At 37.7% G+C, this 17,208-nt stretch overlaps 1 protein-coding gene across 1 annotated transcript in view; it reads right to left on the bottom strand.

Annotated features, from left to right (window-relative positions):
* MGAT4B (alpha-1,3-mannosyl-glycoprotein 4-beta-N-acetylglucosaminyltransferase B) overlaps nucleotides 1-17,208 on the bottom strand; it is a 798,965-nt gene that overhangs the window by 368,335 nt on the left and 413,422 nt on the right. The window contains exon 4 of the mRNA XM_053718640.1: nucleotides 3,999-4,132. Within this exon, the coding sequence (XP_053574615.1) occupies nucleotides 3,999-4,132 (134 nt within the window). The remainder of the gene's footprint in view (nucleotides 1-3,998; nucleotides 4,133-17,208) is intronic.

Genomic DNA, 17,208 nt, shown 5'->3' on the forward strand with positions numbered 1-17,208 from the left:
AAAAGAAAAATCTTTTTCTTTTTTTTTATTATATATAAGATTAATTTAAACAAGCAAAAACAGAATTGAAATAATATCTCCAGGTGCAGCATAAAACATTTTATTCATAGCAGCCTCCTGCTCTATAATAAAAAGATAGAAACAGAAAAAGAACAAAAATATATTTATTAGAATACCGGCCCTTTAAATCTTAACATGAATTTAACTACTGGCCCTTTAACATACAGAGCACTAAAGACAACTACCGGCCCTTTAAAACTTTGTACCTCCGCATTAGACTGAGGTGTTACCTTCAAAGAAAATAAAATTTATCTGGAAGGAAACATGCTAAACGCAGTTATACAGTTGCTAGGCAGATAATAAACAAGACAGCAGCGATACCAAGTCACACCGACTTGAACATAATAGTGTATTTTACTACCATTCACTCTCCAGAAACAAACTAGCTGTGATATCCTCATAGAAGCAGCCGATGCTGCAACAGAGGAAGGAGATCACGTGACCAGATTTGAAAGAGCTGCACCATTAATGAAAAGCGCGCCCTTCCAATCCGGCTCAAAGTGAAAGTAAATCTCAGAATAATGGTGGAATAGACCTCTAAACTAGTCTTACAATGCCAGAAACAAATTTAACCACCCTTTAACAAACCCTTTACACACTCATAAAAAAACCCAACACCTTATATTTTGTACACGGAGCGCAACGCAGAATGTCAGTTGCTGAAAGAGCTTGGGGGTAAAATTAATACGTATCCTTAAATCAGCCCACAATAATAAAGGAGAATATACTTAATCTCTTAAACAAAAGAATATACCCCAAGTCTTTAAAGTCCCAAAAAAAAGTGCATGCACTCTGCCTGAAAATATCCTAACCAAGGATATTATGTGTCCCAGATAAAATAGCAGCTTGTTAAGTGCACAATCTCCCATACCCAGAAGACAAAAGGCTTACTTGCAGTCTGGCCGTCCGGCAGGAGGAAAGCTTACATGGGATGAGAGGACGTCACGCCTCACAGAGACCTGTAGAATGAGAAAGAACAGAGTAAACATACTCAGGCTTTCTATACTAGGGCAGCAATATGTTAGGAAAACGCAGCGAAGCCCACTTCACAAGTTCCTAACTGCTTTAAAACTACCACTGCTCTACTGAAGAAACTAACATGGAGTACGGCTAGACCCAATCTTGAGAGGGAAAGATCAGAGCAAAATTCTGGCTTTCAAAATAATAAAATCTTGATTGAAGATAATTTTTTTCTTCAGACACCAAAACTTCACCTCCTCCTTGCATCGAAGGCAAAGAGAATGACTGGGGGTTATCGGTAAGGGAAGTGTTATTTAACAGCTTTGCTGTGGTGCTCTTTGCCTCCTCCTGCTGGCCAGGAGTGATATTGCCACTAGTAATTTATGATGCCGTGGACTCCCCATATCTTAAAAAAGAAATACCAATGACTTGTAGTAAACCACGCTCCTCTGTAGCGTTCGGTATGTGTTCCTGAGGAGCTCTTTTCCTCGCTCACACCAGTATGGTGCCACATAGTTGTAATGCTCACAGGTTAAGAAAGCACAATCAACAATGTGCAGATGATGTCGACAAAGATTTCTCAAGGCACCCCCAGGAGGCTATAAACTCACCTCACCTCTAAACCGCATGTTCTGATATTGTTGTATCGGTGTGAGTCCTCCCCTGGAATCTGCTAGCTGGAGTGGGATGAACCACCACTAAAGCAGAATTACCAAGGGGCAGGAGTACTTCCACCCAGCTCCACCTTTGACAACACCCTGGCCCTTCCGCGGTTTCCACTTCAGAGGCGAGTGGTAAACAAGCAAAAAACACCCACGTACTAAGACAGCATGCATACGGGTCTGATAAGGATCCTCCTCTCTACAGGCAGACAGGATGAGTAGGATTAGTGTAAAGCCAACGATCATTTCACCTGTGCGGCTTCGTCAGGGCTGAATGTTAAATTAGTGCGCAAGTGATTTGTTAGCTTTTTTACAGTTTGTGCTCTTCATTAAAGACGATGTTAGCGCATATCCAAAGTCCAAAGAATTATTACACAAAATCAAAAGGTGTTTAATGTCCTTTTAAAGGGACATGTTAATGCAAAACGTCAAATACCATCCATGACACATTTGGCTCCACCGACAACACACCCAGCCATGCCATGGAAGTGCTTCCCCAAGAAGAAATTTCTGGGGACCCAGTGGTGCTTAAACCCCACAAAGGGGTTAAACACATAGCAGTGTTCTTCCCAGGACTTTTCAGCAGATGCACCACCTGATTGATTTTACTGTCCACCCGGCTAAAATTTTAGCCTATTTTAAATTACATTTAGCTAATATTAAAAATGTTAAAATTATCATTAAATATATTTATGTTAAATTATGCAATTAATTTGTGCTTTGGATAGCACAAAACAATATATTAGAAAATATTAAATTGCCCCTACAAGGGTATATCATAATGCCACCCGGCTGGGAACATTTTCTGTAGAGAACACTGCTTAGGTAATGTATTAAGGCTTGCAGTTAAACACATAGCAATCTGGGGTTAGTAACAGTGAAGTGCATGTAACATTTGCATTTAAATGTCCTCTTAATTAGAGTGCTTAACTAAGTGCTTAGTATACAAAGTCCTGCAGATGTTTAGGAACTACATTTTCTATGATGTTCAGCCAGCTTAAAGTGTATGAGCATCATGGGAAATGTAGTTCCAAAATCTCTGGAGGGCCAAGGTTGATCACCCCTGCATTGTTTACATAACATTTCTATAAGAAGTACACTGTCTCTTTAATCTTTCCACATACACATTTTTTTTTTTTTTTAAATAAAAGTTTTATTGATGACAAAAACTGCACCATCAAATTTTACATAGGGAGTCTGCCAAGTGGAAAGGAGACAATGTATATAATCATAAGAAGAATAGATGTGAGGTTGTTATATAGAGGAGAAGAAGAATAGATAGATCTACTCACGTGGGGGTAAACGAGATACAGGATGATGCCAAGATAAGGGTATCTTTTATGTGGGTGATTTAGAGAGTAAACGTATCTAGTGGTTATATCTACTGCTAGTAATGTTTAATTGATTATATCCAAGGGTGAATATTGTGAGGAGAGATGGAATACTTACTGTGGGGGAGGGGGGAGGGGAGAAATAGAAAAAAAAAAAGAGGAGAAAGGGGGGGGGGGGGGATGAGAGGAGGGAGATTTAAGCAGGAGGTTTGGAGTTTGTGTCCCAGTTTGGGAATTTCGAGAGCCATGGGAGCCAGATCTCATGGAAGGCATCCACCTTATCCAGAACTCTATAAGAGTACTGTTCCATTTGTCCAATAAAGTGTACAGTGGAGATTACTTGTGAGAGAGGGGGTGGTCTCTCTGCACATTTTTATTTTAAAGGAACAGTAAACACTTTGATATATGTATATATAAAATGTTTGGTTAGGTGTAATGAAACAAATTTGCACTATTTCATTATTTATTTGGCCCCCTTTAGCTCTAAAATGTCAACAATTTCTAATTCTAGCTTTGCTACATATCTGTCTCTAATAAGCCTTATCTGAACAGCAAAACAATGTACTAACTTTATGACAGTGGCTCGTCTTGTTGACTGTGAACTACAGCCCAGATTGTCTCCTCTAAATAAGGTAAATGATGGGTAAAGTTTGGCTATTGAAAAATAATTGCAGTAAAAAAAAAAAAAAAGATGTTAATGTATTTTAAAATGATTAGACTTTGCTGATATGTTACTCTATAGCAACACAACTGTCTTGTAACTACAGGGTGCTTACCGTCCCTTTAATGTCTTATTATTTGTCACTGTGATTCTCACATAAAACATCAGAACAAATCAAGGTTGGGCCTATCGTTGTTTGAGATATAAAGCAGGTCTTGGCAGTCAGACCTAATGACAGATTTCCTGGCACATTCCCTCAGGGTCAGCGCAGAGTCAATATCTGCTGAAGTGTTGTGATAACAGAGCATGATAAAAATAATGTACCTCTGCAATTAGTACCACAATCACGCAATCCTCCTTCTCCTGTTGGTTGAGTTCAGAAATCAGGGAATTGAGTGTGTCTGTCAGGTAGGAATGAACTTCTCTCTTCACACTGGGAATGCCCATAACTATAGATACTGGGGGAGAAAAACAAAGACATTTATGGGACATTCAACTCAATGTATTTCTATATACATAGTGTATCAGTATCTCAAAAGCTCTGCATACAAATCAAATGTTCTATAAATTTGTAAATCCCTTGTTTGCAGTACATGGGTAATGATTTTGAAAAGCCTTTTGAGTATTGCTTATTTTCATTGGGCTCGATTTATCAAGCCCTTCTCCTTCCTGTAGGTTCTCACAAGAGTCAGACCATTGCTTCCCTACCCTCTTCTCCACCTCTTGGGTAGAGAATTTAAATCTCCCTAGTCTCGCCTGACCAGGGAGATTGAGAGCTCTTGCCCATGCGTAATTGGCTGTGCGTGGGCAGGGGGCGGGATTGCAGGTGAACGCAATATAGCACTAGTGTGCAATGTTAAATTTGGGTAGCGGATTGCTACCCACCAGAGGAGAGCTCAAGCGGACAGGGGCGAATATGTCCGCCCCTGTCCACCCTTGATTTACAAATTGAGCCCTTTATGTGACCAGTGAGGGACCGATATAGCTCCTACACTGATCAAGCAACTGCTGCACAGAACTTACAGCGCTAACAGAGTTAGTATTGTGAAGTCAGCAACATTCACTCAAGCTTCATAAAAAAATAATTACAGGAAAAGCTAGGAAAATAAATGACAAACAGATGCTCTAATTTGTTACATTTTATTATTGCACTATTGGTTGCATAAAACTTTGATTTTATCCAATGCAAAAGTGTTAAATACATAGTTAAAGTGAGCTAACTGAACACATCTGGTGAGCGAATGACAAGAGACAAATGAGGACAAGATTACAAGTGGAGCACAATCATGGTGCATTAATTTTTGTGCATCATTGTGGAATGAATAACACACAATCTGGTATTACATGTAGATAGTTAATTATTTCAACCAAAGCATCTTAACGCAGCTACAATTAGTATTGTGTTTAAAAATAAATATGAACTTGTTTTTTTTTTTTGCATTATTCAAGGTCTGAAAACACTGTATCTTTTTTGTTATTGTGACCAGTTGTCATTTTCTGCAAGTAAAAGCTCTAACACATTTTACTCAAACCTATGAATAGTAGATAGATAATAGATAAACTTATAATTTTGCAATGGTTTCTGATTTTTTTTCCAGAGCTATATATGAAAAATACAAATAGTGTTGGTTTTCCCATCGGATATGGTTTCATGCCCTACACTTACAGTGATATTATATAGATCTTGTTGAAGATCTATGTAAAAAAAAACATTTTTGGTGCAATTATCTTATTATCTTGGTCTAAAACCACTTCACATTGAATAAAGGACAGGACAGTTATACTTTTTGTTACCAGCATAAACAAAGATGACTGAGAATAAACGACTCATTTTCTTGATCAATGGTAAGTACAATATTATGGATGCAGCCAGTTGTAACTTAAGATTTGTGACAATCCAGACTAAAAATACAAAACGATTATCGTCTAAAGACTAGGATGCAGCTGTATCCCACTAATGAGGCCCGGAAGACCAAAACATGTCTGAGCTTAGCAGTTTCATTCAGAGGACGCAAACATTAAGAAAAATTTCCTTTATAAAAGGAACAAAAATGAGATGCAACTGACTACACCCTAAGGGAGAATTCACCACAAAGACGCAGTGCTCGTTGCTTCTTCTCAGGTATGAATTGCTCTTTATACTCTTTGCTAGCTGTAGATCTATTACTCAAGACCACTGTGTTGGTAATAATCTGCTTTGGCGGCCACATAAGAGAATACCTCTGTTTCACTTTGCTGGGAGAGTACTATCTAGGCAGAAATATTAAATAGATAACCAATGAACAGGAAATTTAGTAAAATTATTGCATAGGATGGTTTTAGAAGACTAAAACAAGTCTGTACTGTTTTTACTTAAAGGGACAGTATACTATAAAATTGTTTTTCCCTTAATGTGTTTCCAATTACTTTTTTTTACCAGCTGCAGAGTATAAAATGTATGAGATTTGCTTTTTTAATTAGCTGATTTTGTGTTTTGAAGCCACAAACTAATAAAATCGGTTGAGCTTGTAGGTATAATCAGATCTCATTACTTTATCACATTGTGTACATATACCTGCTTCTTTATCTTATATCTGCCTATAAACCAATCACCATTACTTGGAGAGAACAATGATATAAGATTAATGGAAATACTTGTAAACAATTTAATACACTCCAGCAGGTAAAGTGGATCATTTAGAACAAAAAAGGGGAGAACTTTTTTGAGTAAACTGTCCCTTTAAAGGATCATTAAAGGGCCATTAAACACTGAAATAAATACATCTGTACACAGACATGTATTTGTATGTATCTCAATGTTAAAGCGCTTGCCTGCCTTTTTTTTTTCTAGCAACTGAGACTTCATATCTTTGAGCCCTTATAACTTTTGTGTGCAATATTGCTTTCTAATAATTTTTATTAGATAGTGTTATTCTGAGTATAACTGTACTTTGCAATGTATTTTTGAATTGTTTTATGCAACTTTTTAATTTCACAAAACAGTTAGTCAGAGCTCTAAAATCACAGCAATCATTGTAGCGTAAATGGTGATTGCGCTCAAGCGATCGTCTTTACTTTCAACTTGTAATATGAGCAATAAGCCCGACAAGCGCAAACACCCACGAACAAGTAATATGAGCAATAAGCCCGACAAGCGCAAACACCCACGAACAACCCTTTATTGCTTGCATGCAAACGCTTGCACTCCACTTGTAATCTGGCCCTTAGAGTTTAATGTCCCTTTAAAGCCAGTAGAACTGCATACTATAATTAACAAGTAGTTTTTTTTCTGAAAAACTTTTTTTTCTCCCATTTTGCCGTCCCCTTTATCATGTGGCCGCCATCAGCCAATCACAGACTAGTAAACGTATACACTGTGAACTCGTGCACATGCTCAGTAAGAGCCAATGCGTCACCAAGCATTCGTATAAAGAAGACTGTGCGAAATTTGATAATGGAACTAAACTATAAAGTCTATTAAAACTGCATGCTGTATCTGAATCATAAAAATTTTATTTTGACTCTAGTGTCTCTTTAAAAATGTTCTATTATTCACAGGCAAGAGCAGCTTTTAAATATGTTTAAATTGTTTTCTTTTGGGGTTTTTTTCTGCTTCAAAAATGTGAAGATAAGCTATTTAAATTTAAACTGAAATGAATGCAGCTGTTTATATTCTACCCATTCACATTGAGCGTAATGTACATCCTAATGACCAATATTACATGATTCTCTTTCAATGACAGAACATTTTTAATGCAATATCTATTTAAAGAAAATAAAAAGTAACATAAATAAGTTGGAAGCAATAACAAGTTGAAGGGATTTCAAAGTGCACAAAGAGAAAATGCTCTAATACTTTAGAGCTATAATTATTGCACTATTGTTTACAATTGTTTATTCCTGAAAAGGGAATCAAATCAGTTTAAATCACTAGTAAGTCTCAATTTAAATCCTGTTTTTTTTTTCTACAATCATTCTTGCTGGTTACTATAATTTTAGTATTCAAAAAAAAAAGGTGAAGGTTTCATTTTTTGAAAAATAACGTTTCCACATTAGTTTTACAGCTATTTCAGAACATTCCTGATTTGGTTATATACCATTAGAAATACATAGATAGTTAATTATATTATTTATATTTGGACAACTTTTTTGATATATGAAGGAGAAAAAAATAATCATTACCTTAACCCCTTAAGGACAAGGCCCATTTTTCAATTTCTTACTCTTAAGGACCAGGGCTATTTTTACATTTCTGCGGTGTTTGTGTTTAGCTGTAATTTTCCTCTTACTCATTTACTGTACCCACACATATTATATACTGTTTTTCTCGCCATTAAATGGACTTTCTAAAGATACCATTATTTTCATCATATCTTATAATTTACTATAAGAATGTTTATAAAATATGATGAAAAAATTGGGGAAAAAACCCACACACTCTTTCTAACTTTGACCCCAAATCTGTTACACATCTACAACCATCAAAAAAACTCCCATGCTAAATAGTTTCTAAATTTTGTCCTGAGTTTAGAAATATCCAATGTTTACATGTTCTTTGCTTTTTTTGCAAGTTAGAGGGCAATAAATACAAATAGCACTTTTCAATTTCCAAACCATTTTTTTTTTTTCAAAATAGCGCTAGTTACATTGGGACACTGATATCCGTCAGGAATCCCTGAATATTCCTTGACATGAATATATATTTATTTAGTAGACAACCCAAAGTATTGATCTAGGCCCATTTTGGTATATTTCATGCCACCATTTCACTGCCAAATCAAAATCGATCAAAAAAATAATCGTTAACTTTTTCACAAACCTTTTTCACAAACTTTAGATTTCTCACTGAAATGATTTACAAACAGCTTGTGCAATTATGGCACAAAAGGGTGTAAATGCTTCTCTGGGATCCCCTTTGTTCAGAAACAGCAGACATTTATGGCTTGGGCATTACTTTTTGGTAATTAGAAGGCCGCTAAATGCTGCTGCGCACCACACTTGTATTATGCCCAGTAGTGAAGGGGTTAATTAGGTAGCTTGTAGGGTTAATTTTAGCTTTAGTGTAGTAGAAAACCCAAAGTTTTGATCTAGGCTCATTTTGGTATATTTCATGCTACCATTTCACCGCCAAATGCGATCAAATAAAAAAAAAATTGTTCACTTTTTCACTAACTTTAGGTTTCCCACTGAAATAATTTACAAACAGCTTGTGCAATTATGTCACAAATGGTTGTAAATGCTTCTCTGGGATCCCCTTTGTTCAGAAATAGCAGACATACAGTATATGGCTTTAGCGTGGTTTTTTTGTAATTAGAAGGCCGCTAAATGCTGCTGCGCACCACACTTGCATTATGCCCAGCAGTGACAGGGTTAATTAGGTAGCTTGTAGGGTTAATTTTAGCTTTAGTGTAGTAGAAAACCCAAAGTTTTGATCTAGGCTCATTTTGGTATATTTCATGCTACCATTTCACCGCCAAATGCGATCAAATAAAAAAACAATTGTTCACTTTTTCACTAACTTTAGGTTTCCCACTGAAATAATTTACAAACAGCTTGTGCAATTATGTCACAAATGGTTGTAAATGCTTCTCTGGGATCCCCTTTGTTCAGAAATAGCAGACATACAGTATATGGCTTTAGCGTGGTTTTTTTGTAATTAGAAGGCCGCTAAATGCTGCTGCGCACCACACTTGCATTATGCCCAGCAGTGACGGGGTTAATTAGGTAGCTTGTAGGGATTAGGTAGCTTGAAAGGTAAAATTTAGCTTTAGTGTAGAGATCAGCCTCCCAACTGACACATCCCACCCCCTGATCCCTCCCAAACAGCTCTCTTCCCTCCCCCACCCCACAAATGTCCCCGCAATCTTAAGTACTGGCAGAAAGTCTGCCAGTATAAAAAAAAAAGAAAAAAGAAAGTTTGTGTTCGTTTAAAAAAAAAAATATTTTAAATTATATATATTTCTGCAGTGTAGGATCCCCCCTTACCACCCAACCTCCCTGAGCCCCACTAAACAGATCTCTAACCCTCCCCCTTCTCACTATTCGGTACAATTTTGGGTACTGGCAGCTGTCTGCCAGTTCCCACTTTTCAAAATAAAGTGCCCTTTTTTATATAGATATGTATTTTGCTGTAGTGTAGCTGCTCCTCCTCCCCCTCTCCCAGATCCCTTTTATAAAACATAATTCCCCCCTCCCTCTCCAACTCCCATCACTTACGAGTTACACATGTTGCAGGGTGTGCAGGGAGGAACATGTATTGTGTTTCTGGACAGCACTATTCATATTCCTCCCTGCACACCCTGCAGCATGTGTAATTTATAAGTGCTCTGTATTTAAGGGACGGGTGGCAACCCTACCACCTGCTCTCACCAAGACATCAATCAATGCACATATTAGTGCAGATCGCGGGGGCCCACGCATGCCCGCCCCGGCCCCGTGTGCGCTCCTGCACACACCGGGGACTGAACAAACACTGCGCTGGCCGGAAGTGATCCAGCGATGGGCCGCCCACCCGCCTCCCTGCAGCTGCTCCCACCCACCCACCAACGATCAGCACCATCGCTGGCCGATGCAGAGAGCGCCACAGAATAGCTCTCTCTGCATCGGTGTTTGAAAAAAGGTATTGCAGTGATGCCTCAATATCGAGGAATCACAGCAATACCTTGAAATTGGCTGGAAGCGATCAGGATCACTTCCAGCCGCTTTAAACCCCTAACGACGTACAGGGTACGTCGTTGGTCTTTAAAGACCAGTTTGTATTTGACGTACCCTGTACGATGTGTGACATTTAGGGGCTAATAATATACATTTAAATTGTTTTACATAAAGGGATACTAAACCCAATTTTATTTCTTTCATGATTCATGTAGAGCAGCGGTCTCAAAGTACAAGCCCTGGAGCCATATGTGGCCCCCAAGATAGTTTTATGTGGCCCTCCCTTGTTTAAGGTAAACCATTAATTTGAGCTGTCAATTTCTTTTTAGGGTTCTAAGAGGTGTAACTAGTTGATGTTCTATATAAGCACTCAAAAGATAAATATAAATATAAACACAAGAGTCCAGTGTAGACTTCCACCATGTCCTGCTTGGATAAATGTCACTTTTGGCATTGTTATACCGTTCTAGAAAGATCACTTCAATAGGCACTCACAAGAGATATATACTGTGTGTATATATATATATATATATATATATATATATATATATATATATATATATATATATATATGTATGTATATATATATATATATATATATATATATATATATATATATATACACATACATACTGAGTATATATATATATATATATATATATATACACTGTAGATAGATAGATTTCAGTACAAAATGATGCACTCTCAGGAATTTTGGACAGTGTAAACATTTATTATTTATTTATATATCAAATAAATGTTGACACTGTTTGTCCAAAATTCCTGAGAGTGCATCATTTTTTGCTGAAATATTTACTACATGTTTGCACCCAGGTTGCTGACTCTTGGAGGGAGGATTTGTTATATATATATATATATATATATATATATATATATATATATATATATATATATATACACATACACACACACACACACAACACACAGAAAACCTGGCACTCGCCAGCAGATTCACAGTAATGTTTAAAAGCAAAACTGAGGGAAGTCAGTTACATTTGGTGCCAAAGGATCAAGCCCAGGATCACAACAAGGTCTCCCCCTTACTGGGACCCTAAACCAGCACCCACACAATGCATACTTCCAAACAAACCAACTGGGAACCTCCCAGGGTGACACAGGCTTCTGTAACCTCCCCTATGTAAATACAAAACACAGGAATGGACCGCACTCACAGACTGGACTGGGTATACATCCTAAGCCACAGTGGCATGGGCTACAAATCCCATCTTGCACTATTACTTGGGTAAATGTCACTTTTAGTTCCTAGTATATCTAGCACTTACTCAGTTCAAGCGGCTCCCTAAGAGTGCAGGACACTTGGCCAGTGGCCCCCAGATACATTGAGTTTGATTCCCCTGATGTAGAGCATTCCATTTTAAGCAACGTTCTAATTTACTACTATTATCAATTTTCTTTGTTCTCTTGGTATCTTTATTTGAAAAAGCCTGCCCTTTTTTGGTTCAGCACCCTGGATAGCGCTTGCTGATTGGTGGCTGCATTTGGCCACCACTAAAACAATAACATTATTTTGCTTCTCGGTTTGTTAATTGATGAGGTGAAACAAAATAGCTCTAAAAAACAAGCATGTGTGCTAATATCTTCTAGATAGAAAAATTGCCCAAAATAAGCTTTAAAAAGCCTTCGGAATTGTTGATGGTCAAAATCTAAATATTTAATTGATTTTTTAAAGGTCCACCAATAGAACAAATTTCCCAAACTTATACATACAATAATAGTGACAAAAACATCTCAGGTTATAACTATTGCACTATTTCTCTTAAAGGTGTCCCTTTATTCCTTTATGATTCAGATAGAGCATTCACTTTTAAACACCTTTCCAATTTACTTCTGTTATAAAATTTGCTTTATTCTTTTGGTATCTTTTGTTAAAGGAGCAGCACTGCACTACTGGAAGCTAGTTGAACACAGAGTAAGCCAATGACAAGAGGCATATATGTGCAGCCAGTAGCCACCAAAGAATATTAAAGGGACCCTGAACCCAATTTTTTTTCTTTTGTGATTCAGATAGAGCATGCAATTTTAAGCAACTTTCTAATTTACTCCTATTATCAAAATTTCTTCATTCTCTTGGTATCTTATAGTAAATGTATTCTCTTCCCTTTCTTTGTAAGAGTAAGGTGGACCCAGCAACAATGTGGTCCATACAACAATGTGGTCCCAGCAACAATGTGGTCCATACAACAATGCTGTCCATGCAACAATGCTGTCCATGCAACAATGCTGTCCATGCAACAATGCTGTCCATGCAACAATGCTGTCCATGCAACAATGAGGTCCATACAACAATGTGGTCCCAGCAACAATGCGGTCCATACAACAATGTGGTCCATACAACAATGCGGTCCATACAACAATGCGGTCCATACAACTGGCTGAGACAGATTACCCAAAAAGTATTAGGTAGCTTTTTCATTTTTCTCACACAGCAGCAAAATTAATTCAAATTATCTGGTTGGGGATCCTCTACTGCATCTTGTAGATCTGTCACAATTGGTTTAGGCCAAACAATACAGTTTTTATTTTATTTATTGAAAAGTGGAAACCATGGACTAGTGCCCATGGATTGATTTATAATTTTGTTTGGTTATGCTGTATCTTTGTCAGCACTATGCAGAATTACAGATCAAGATAGGACAAGAAGATAATATTTCTTTATTTGAAGAACCATATTCTTCTGATGTCTGTTTACCTGCAATCTTGAAAAATGTTCTCCTTTGTCATACATGAAATAAATGACGCAGACAAGGTAAAAAGCTTTCAGGCATAAATGTGAACACTGAAAATAACCTTGATACAGAAAATATGCGTGCTCCTGAGAAAATCCAGATTCAAGTATAAGGCCATTCTGAATCAGGAAGTTGTCAGTAGTACCTGCTTCCTACAATCATAGGAGCAAAGGGAACCACAGTTATCACACCTTAGAAAAATGCATGATGAAGCTCAAAAAAACCCTGTCTAAACAGAGACGAGACAACGATGAATGTATCAAAGAAAAACACCCTAAAAGAAACACAGGCTTCATGGGAAAAAAGTTAAGCAAATGAAAAATTAAGATCTGCCACCACCAATCATTAAAAAGTATAAAATCAGAAAAAACATAATTTATGTAAGAACTTACCTGATTTCTTTCATATTTGCAAGAGTCAATGAGCTAGTGACATATGGGATATACAATCCTACCAGGAGGGGCAAAGTTTCCCAAACCTCAAAATGCCTATAAATACACCCTTCACCACACCCACAATTCAGTTTAACAAATAGCCAAGCAGTGGGGTGATAAAGAAAGGAGTAGAAAGCATCAACAAAGGAAATTTGGAAATAATTGTGCTTTATACAAAAAAACATAACCACCATAAAAAGGGTGGGCCTCATGGACTCTTGCCAATATGAAAGAAATGAATTTATCAGGTAAGTTCTTACATAAATTATGTTTTCTTTCATGTACATGGCAAGAGTCCATGAGCTAGTGACATATGGGATATCAATACCCAAGATGTGGATCTCCACTCAAGAGTCACTAGAGAGGGAGGGAATAAAATAAAAACAGCCATAATCTGCTGAAAAAAATGAATCCACAACCCAAAAATACAAGTTTATTTCATTTGAAAGAAAAAAACTTAAATCAAAAGCAGAAGAATCAAACTGAAACAGCTGCCTGAAGAACTTTTCTACCAAAAACTACTTCCGAAGAAGCAAATACATCAAAACAGTAGAATTTAGTAAATGAATGCAAAGAGGACCAAATTGCCGCTTTGCAAATCTGATCAGCTGAAGCTTCATTCTTAACAGCGCACAAAGTGGAGACTGATCTAGTAGAATGAGTTGTAATTCTCTGAGGTGGGGCCTGACCCGACTCCAAATAAACTTGATGAATCAAAAGTTTCAACCAAGGAAATAGCAGAAGTCTTCTGACCTTTCCTAGGACCAGAAAATAAAACAAATAGACTGGAAGTCTTCCTGAAATCTTTAGTAGCTTCCACATAATATTTCAAAGCTCTTACCACATCCAAAGAATGTAAGGAACTTTCCAAAGAATTCTTAGGATTAGGACACAAGGAAGGGACAACAATTTCTCTACTAATGTTGTTAGAATTCACAACCTTAGGAAAAAATTACAAAGAAGTTTGCAAAACTGCCTTATCCTGATTAAAAAAATCAGAAAAGGAGACTCACAAGAAAGAGCAGATAGCTCAGAAACTCTTCTAGCAGAAGAGATGGTTAAAAGGTACAACACTTTCCAAGAAAGTAGTTTAATGTCCAAAAAATGCATAGGTTCAAATGGAAGAACCTGTAAAGCCGTCAGAACCAAATTAAGACTCCAAGGAGGAGAAATTGATTAAATAATAGGCTTAAATAAGAAATAAAGCCTGTACAAAACAGTGTATATCAGGAAGTATAGCAATCTTTCTGTGAAAATAAAACAGAAAGAGCGGAGATTTGTCCTTTCAACGAACTTGCAGACAAACCCTTATCTAAACCGTCCTGAAGAAACTGTAAAATTCTAGGAATTCTAAAAGAATGCCAGGAGAATTTATGAGAAGAACACCATGAAATGTAAGTCTTCCAAACTCTATAATAAATCTTTCTAGAAATAGATTTACGAGCTTGTAACATAGTATTAATCACTGAGTCAGAGAAACCTCTATGACTTAGAACTAAGCAATCAATTTCCATACCTTCAAATTTAATGATTTGAGATCCTGATGGAAAAACGGACCTTGAGATAGTAGGTCTGGCCGAACGGAAGTGGCCAAAGCGGGCAACTGGACATCCAAACCAGATCCGCATACCAAAACCTGTGAGGCCATGCTGGAGCCACCAGTAACACAAATGATTGTTCCATGATGATTTTGGAGATCACTCTTGGAAGGAGAACTAGAGGCGGGAAAATGTAAGCAGGATGATAACAACAAGGAAGTGTCAGCGCATCCCCTGCTTCCGCCTGAACATCCCTGGACCTGGACAGGTATCTGGGAAGTTTCTTGTTTAGATGAGAGGCCATGAGATCTATCTCTGGAAGACCCCACAACTGAATAATCTAAGAAAACACATCTGGATGGAGAGACCACTTCTCTGGATGTAAAGTCTGGCAGCTGAGATAATCCGCCTCCCAATTGTCTACACCTGGGATAAGCACCACAGAGATTAGACAAGAGCTGGATTCCGCCCAAACAAGTATCTGAGATACTTTTTCATAGCTTGGGGACTGTGAGTCCCACCTTGATGATTGACATATGCCACTGTTGTGATATTGTCTGTCTGAAAACAAATGAACGGTTCTCTCTTAGCAGAGGCCAAACCTGAAGAGCTCTGAGAATTGCAAGGAGTTCTAAAATATTTATTGGTAATCTCGCCTCTTGAGATTTCCAAAACCCTTGTGCTGTGAGAGATCCCCAAACAGCTCCCCAACCTGAAAGACTCGCATCTGTTGAGATCACAGTCCAGGTTCGCCGAATAAAAGAAGCCCCTTGAACTAAACGATGGTGATCTATCCAACATGTCAGAGAGTGTTGTACATTGATTCAGCATACAAAGCTGTAGAGGTCTCATGTCAAAACGAGCAAAGGGGATCACGTCCGATGCTGCTGTCATGAGACCTAAAACTTCCATGCACATAGCGACTGAAAGAAATGACTGAGACTGAAGGTGCCGGCATGCTGCAACCAATTTTAAATGTCTCTTGTCTGTTAGAGACAGAGTCATGGACACTGAATCTATCTGGAAGCCTAAAAACCATGTTTCCAATGAAACAACACTAGTTGATTCATGTGAGATTCTGCAGTATGCAAAGACTGAGCTAGTACCAAGATATCGTCCAAATAAGGAAACACCGCAATACCCTGTTCTCTGATTACAGAGAGTAGGGCACCCAGAACCTTTGAAAAGATTCTTGGAGCTGTTGCTAGGCCAAATGGAAGAGCAACAAATTGGTAATGCTTGTTTAGAAAAGAGAATCTCAGAAACTGATAATGTTCTGGAAGAATCGGAATATGAAGGTATGCATCCTGCAAGCCTATTGTGGACATATAATGTCCTTGCTGAACAAAAGGCAGAATAGTCCTTATAGTCACCCTCTTGAAAGTTGGTACTCTTACATAACGATTCAAAATCTTTCAGATCCAGAACTGGTCTGAATAAATTTTCCTTCTTTGGTACAATGAATAGATTTGAATAAAACCCCAAACCTTGTTCCTGAGGAGGAACTGGCATGATTACCCCTGAAGACTCCAGGTCTGAAACACACTTCAGGAAAGCCTGAGCTTTTACTGGATTTACTGGGATACGTGAGAGAAAAAATCTTCTCACAGGAGGTCTTACTCTGAATCCTATTCGATACCCTTGAGAGACAATGCTCTGAATCCATTGATTTTGGACAGATTTATCCAAACATCTTTGAAAAACCTTAATCTGCCCCCTACCAGCTGAGCTGGAATGAGGGCCACACCTTCATGCGGACTTAGGGGCTGACTTTGGTTTCCTAAATGGCTTGGATTTATTCCAATATGAGGAAGGCTTCCAATTGGAAGCAGACTCCTTGGGGGGAAGATTGAGTTTTTATTCCTTATTCTGATAAAAGGAACGAAAATGGTTAGAAGCCTTAGATTTACCCTTAGGTTTTTAATCCGGAGGCAGAAAAACTCCCTTCCCCCAGTGACAGTTGAAATAATAGAATTCAACTGAGAACCAAATAAATTATTACCTTGGAAAGAAAGAGATAGTAGTCTAGATTTAGATGTCATATCAGCATTCCAAGATTTAAGCCTCAAAGCTCTTCTAGCTAAAATAGCTAAAGACATGGATCTAACATCAATTTTGATAATATCAAAAATTGCATCACAATAAAATGATTAGCATATTG

The sequence above is a fragment of the Bombina bombina genome, chromosome 6, assembly GCF_027579735.1.
Source record: "Bombina bombina isolate aBomBom1 chromosome 6, aBomBom1.pri, whole genome shotgun sequence".
Lineage (NCBI taxonomy): Eukaryota > Metazoa > Chordata > Amphibia > Anura > Bombinatoridae > Bombina > Bombina bombina.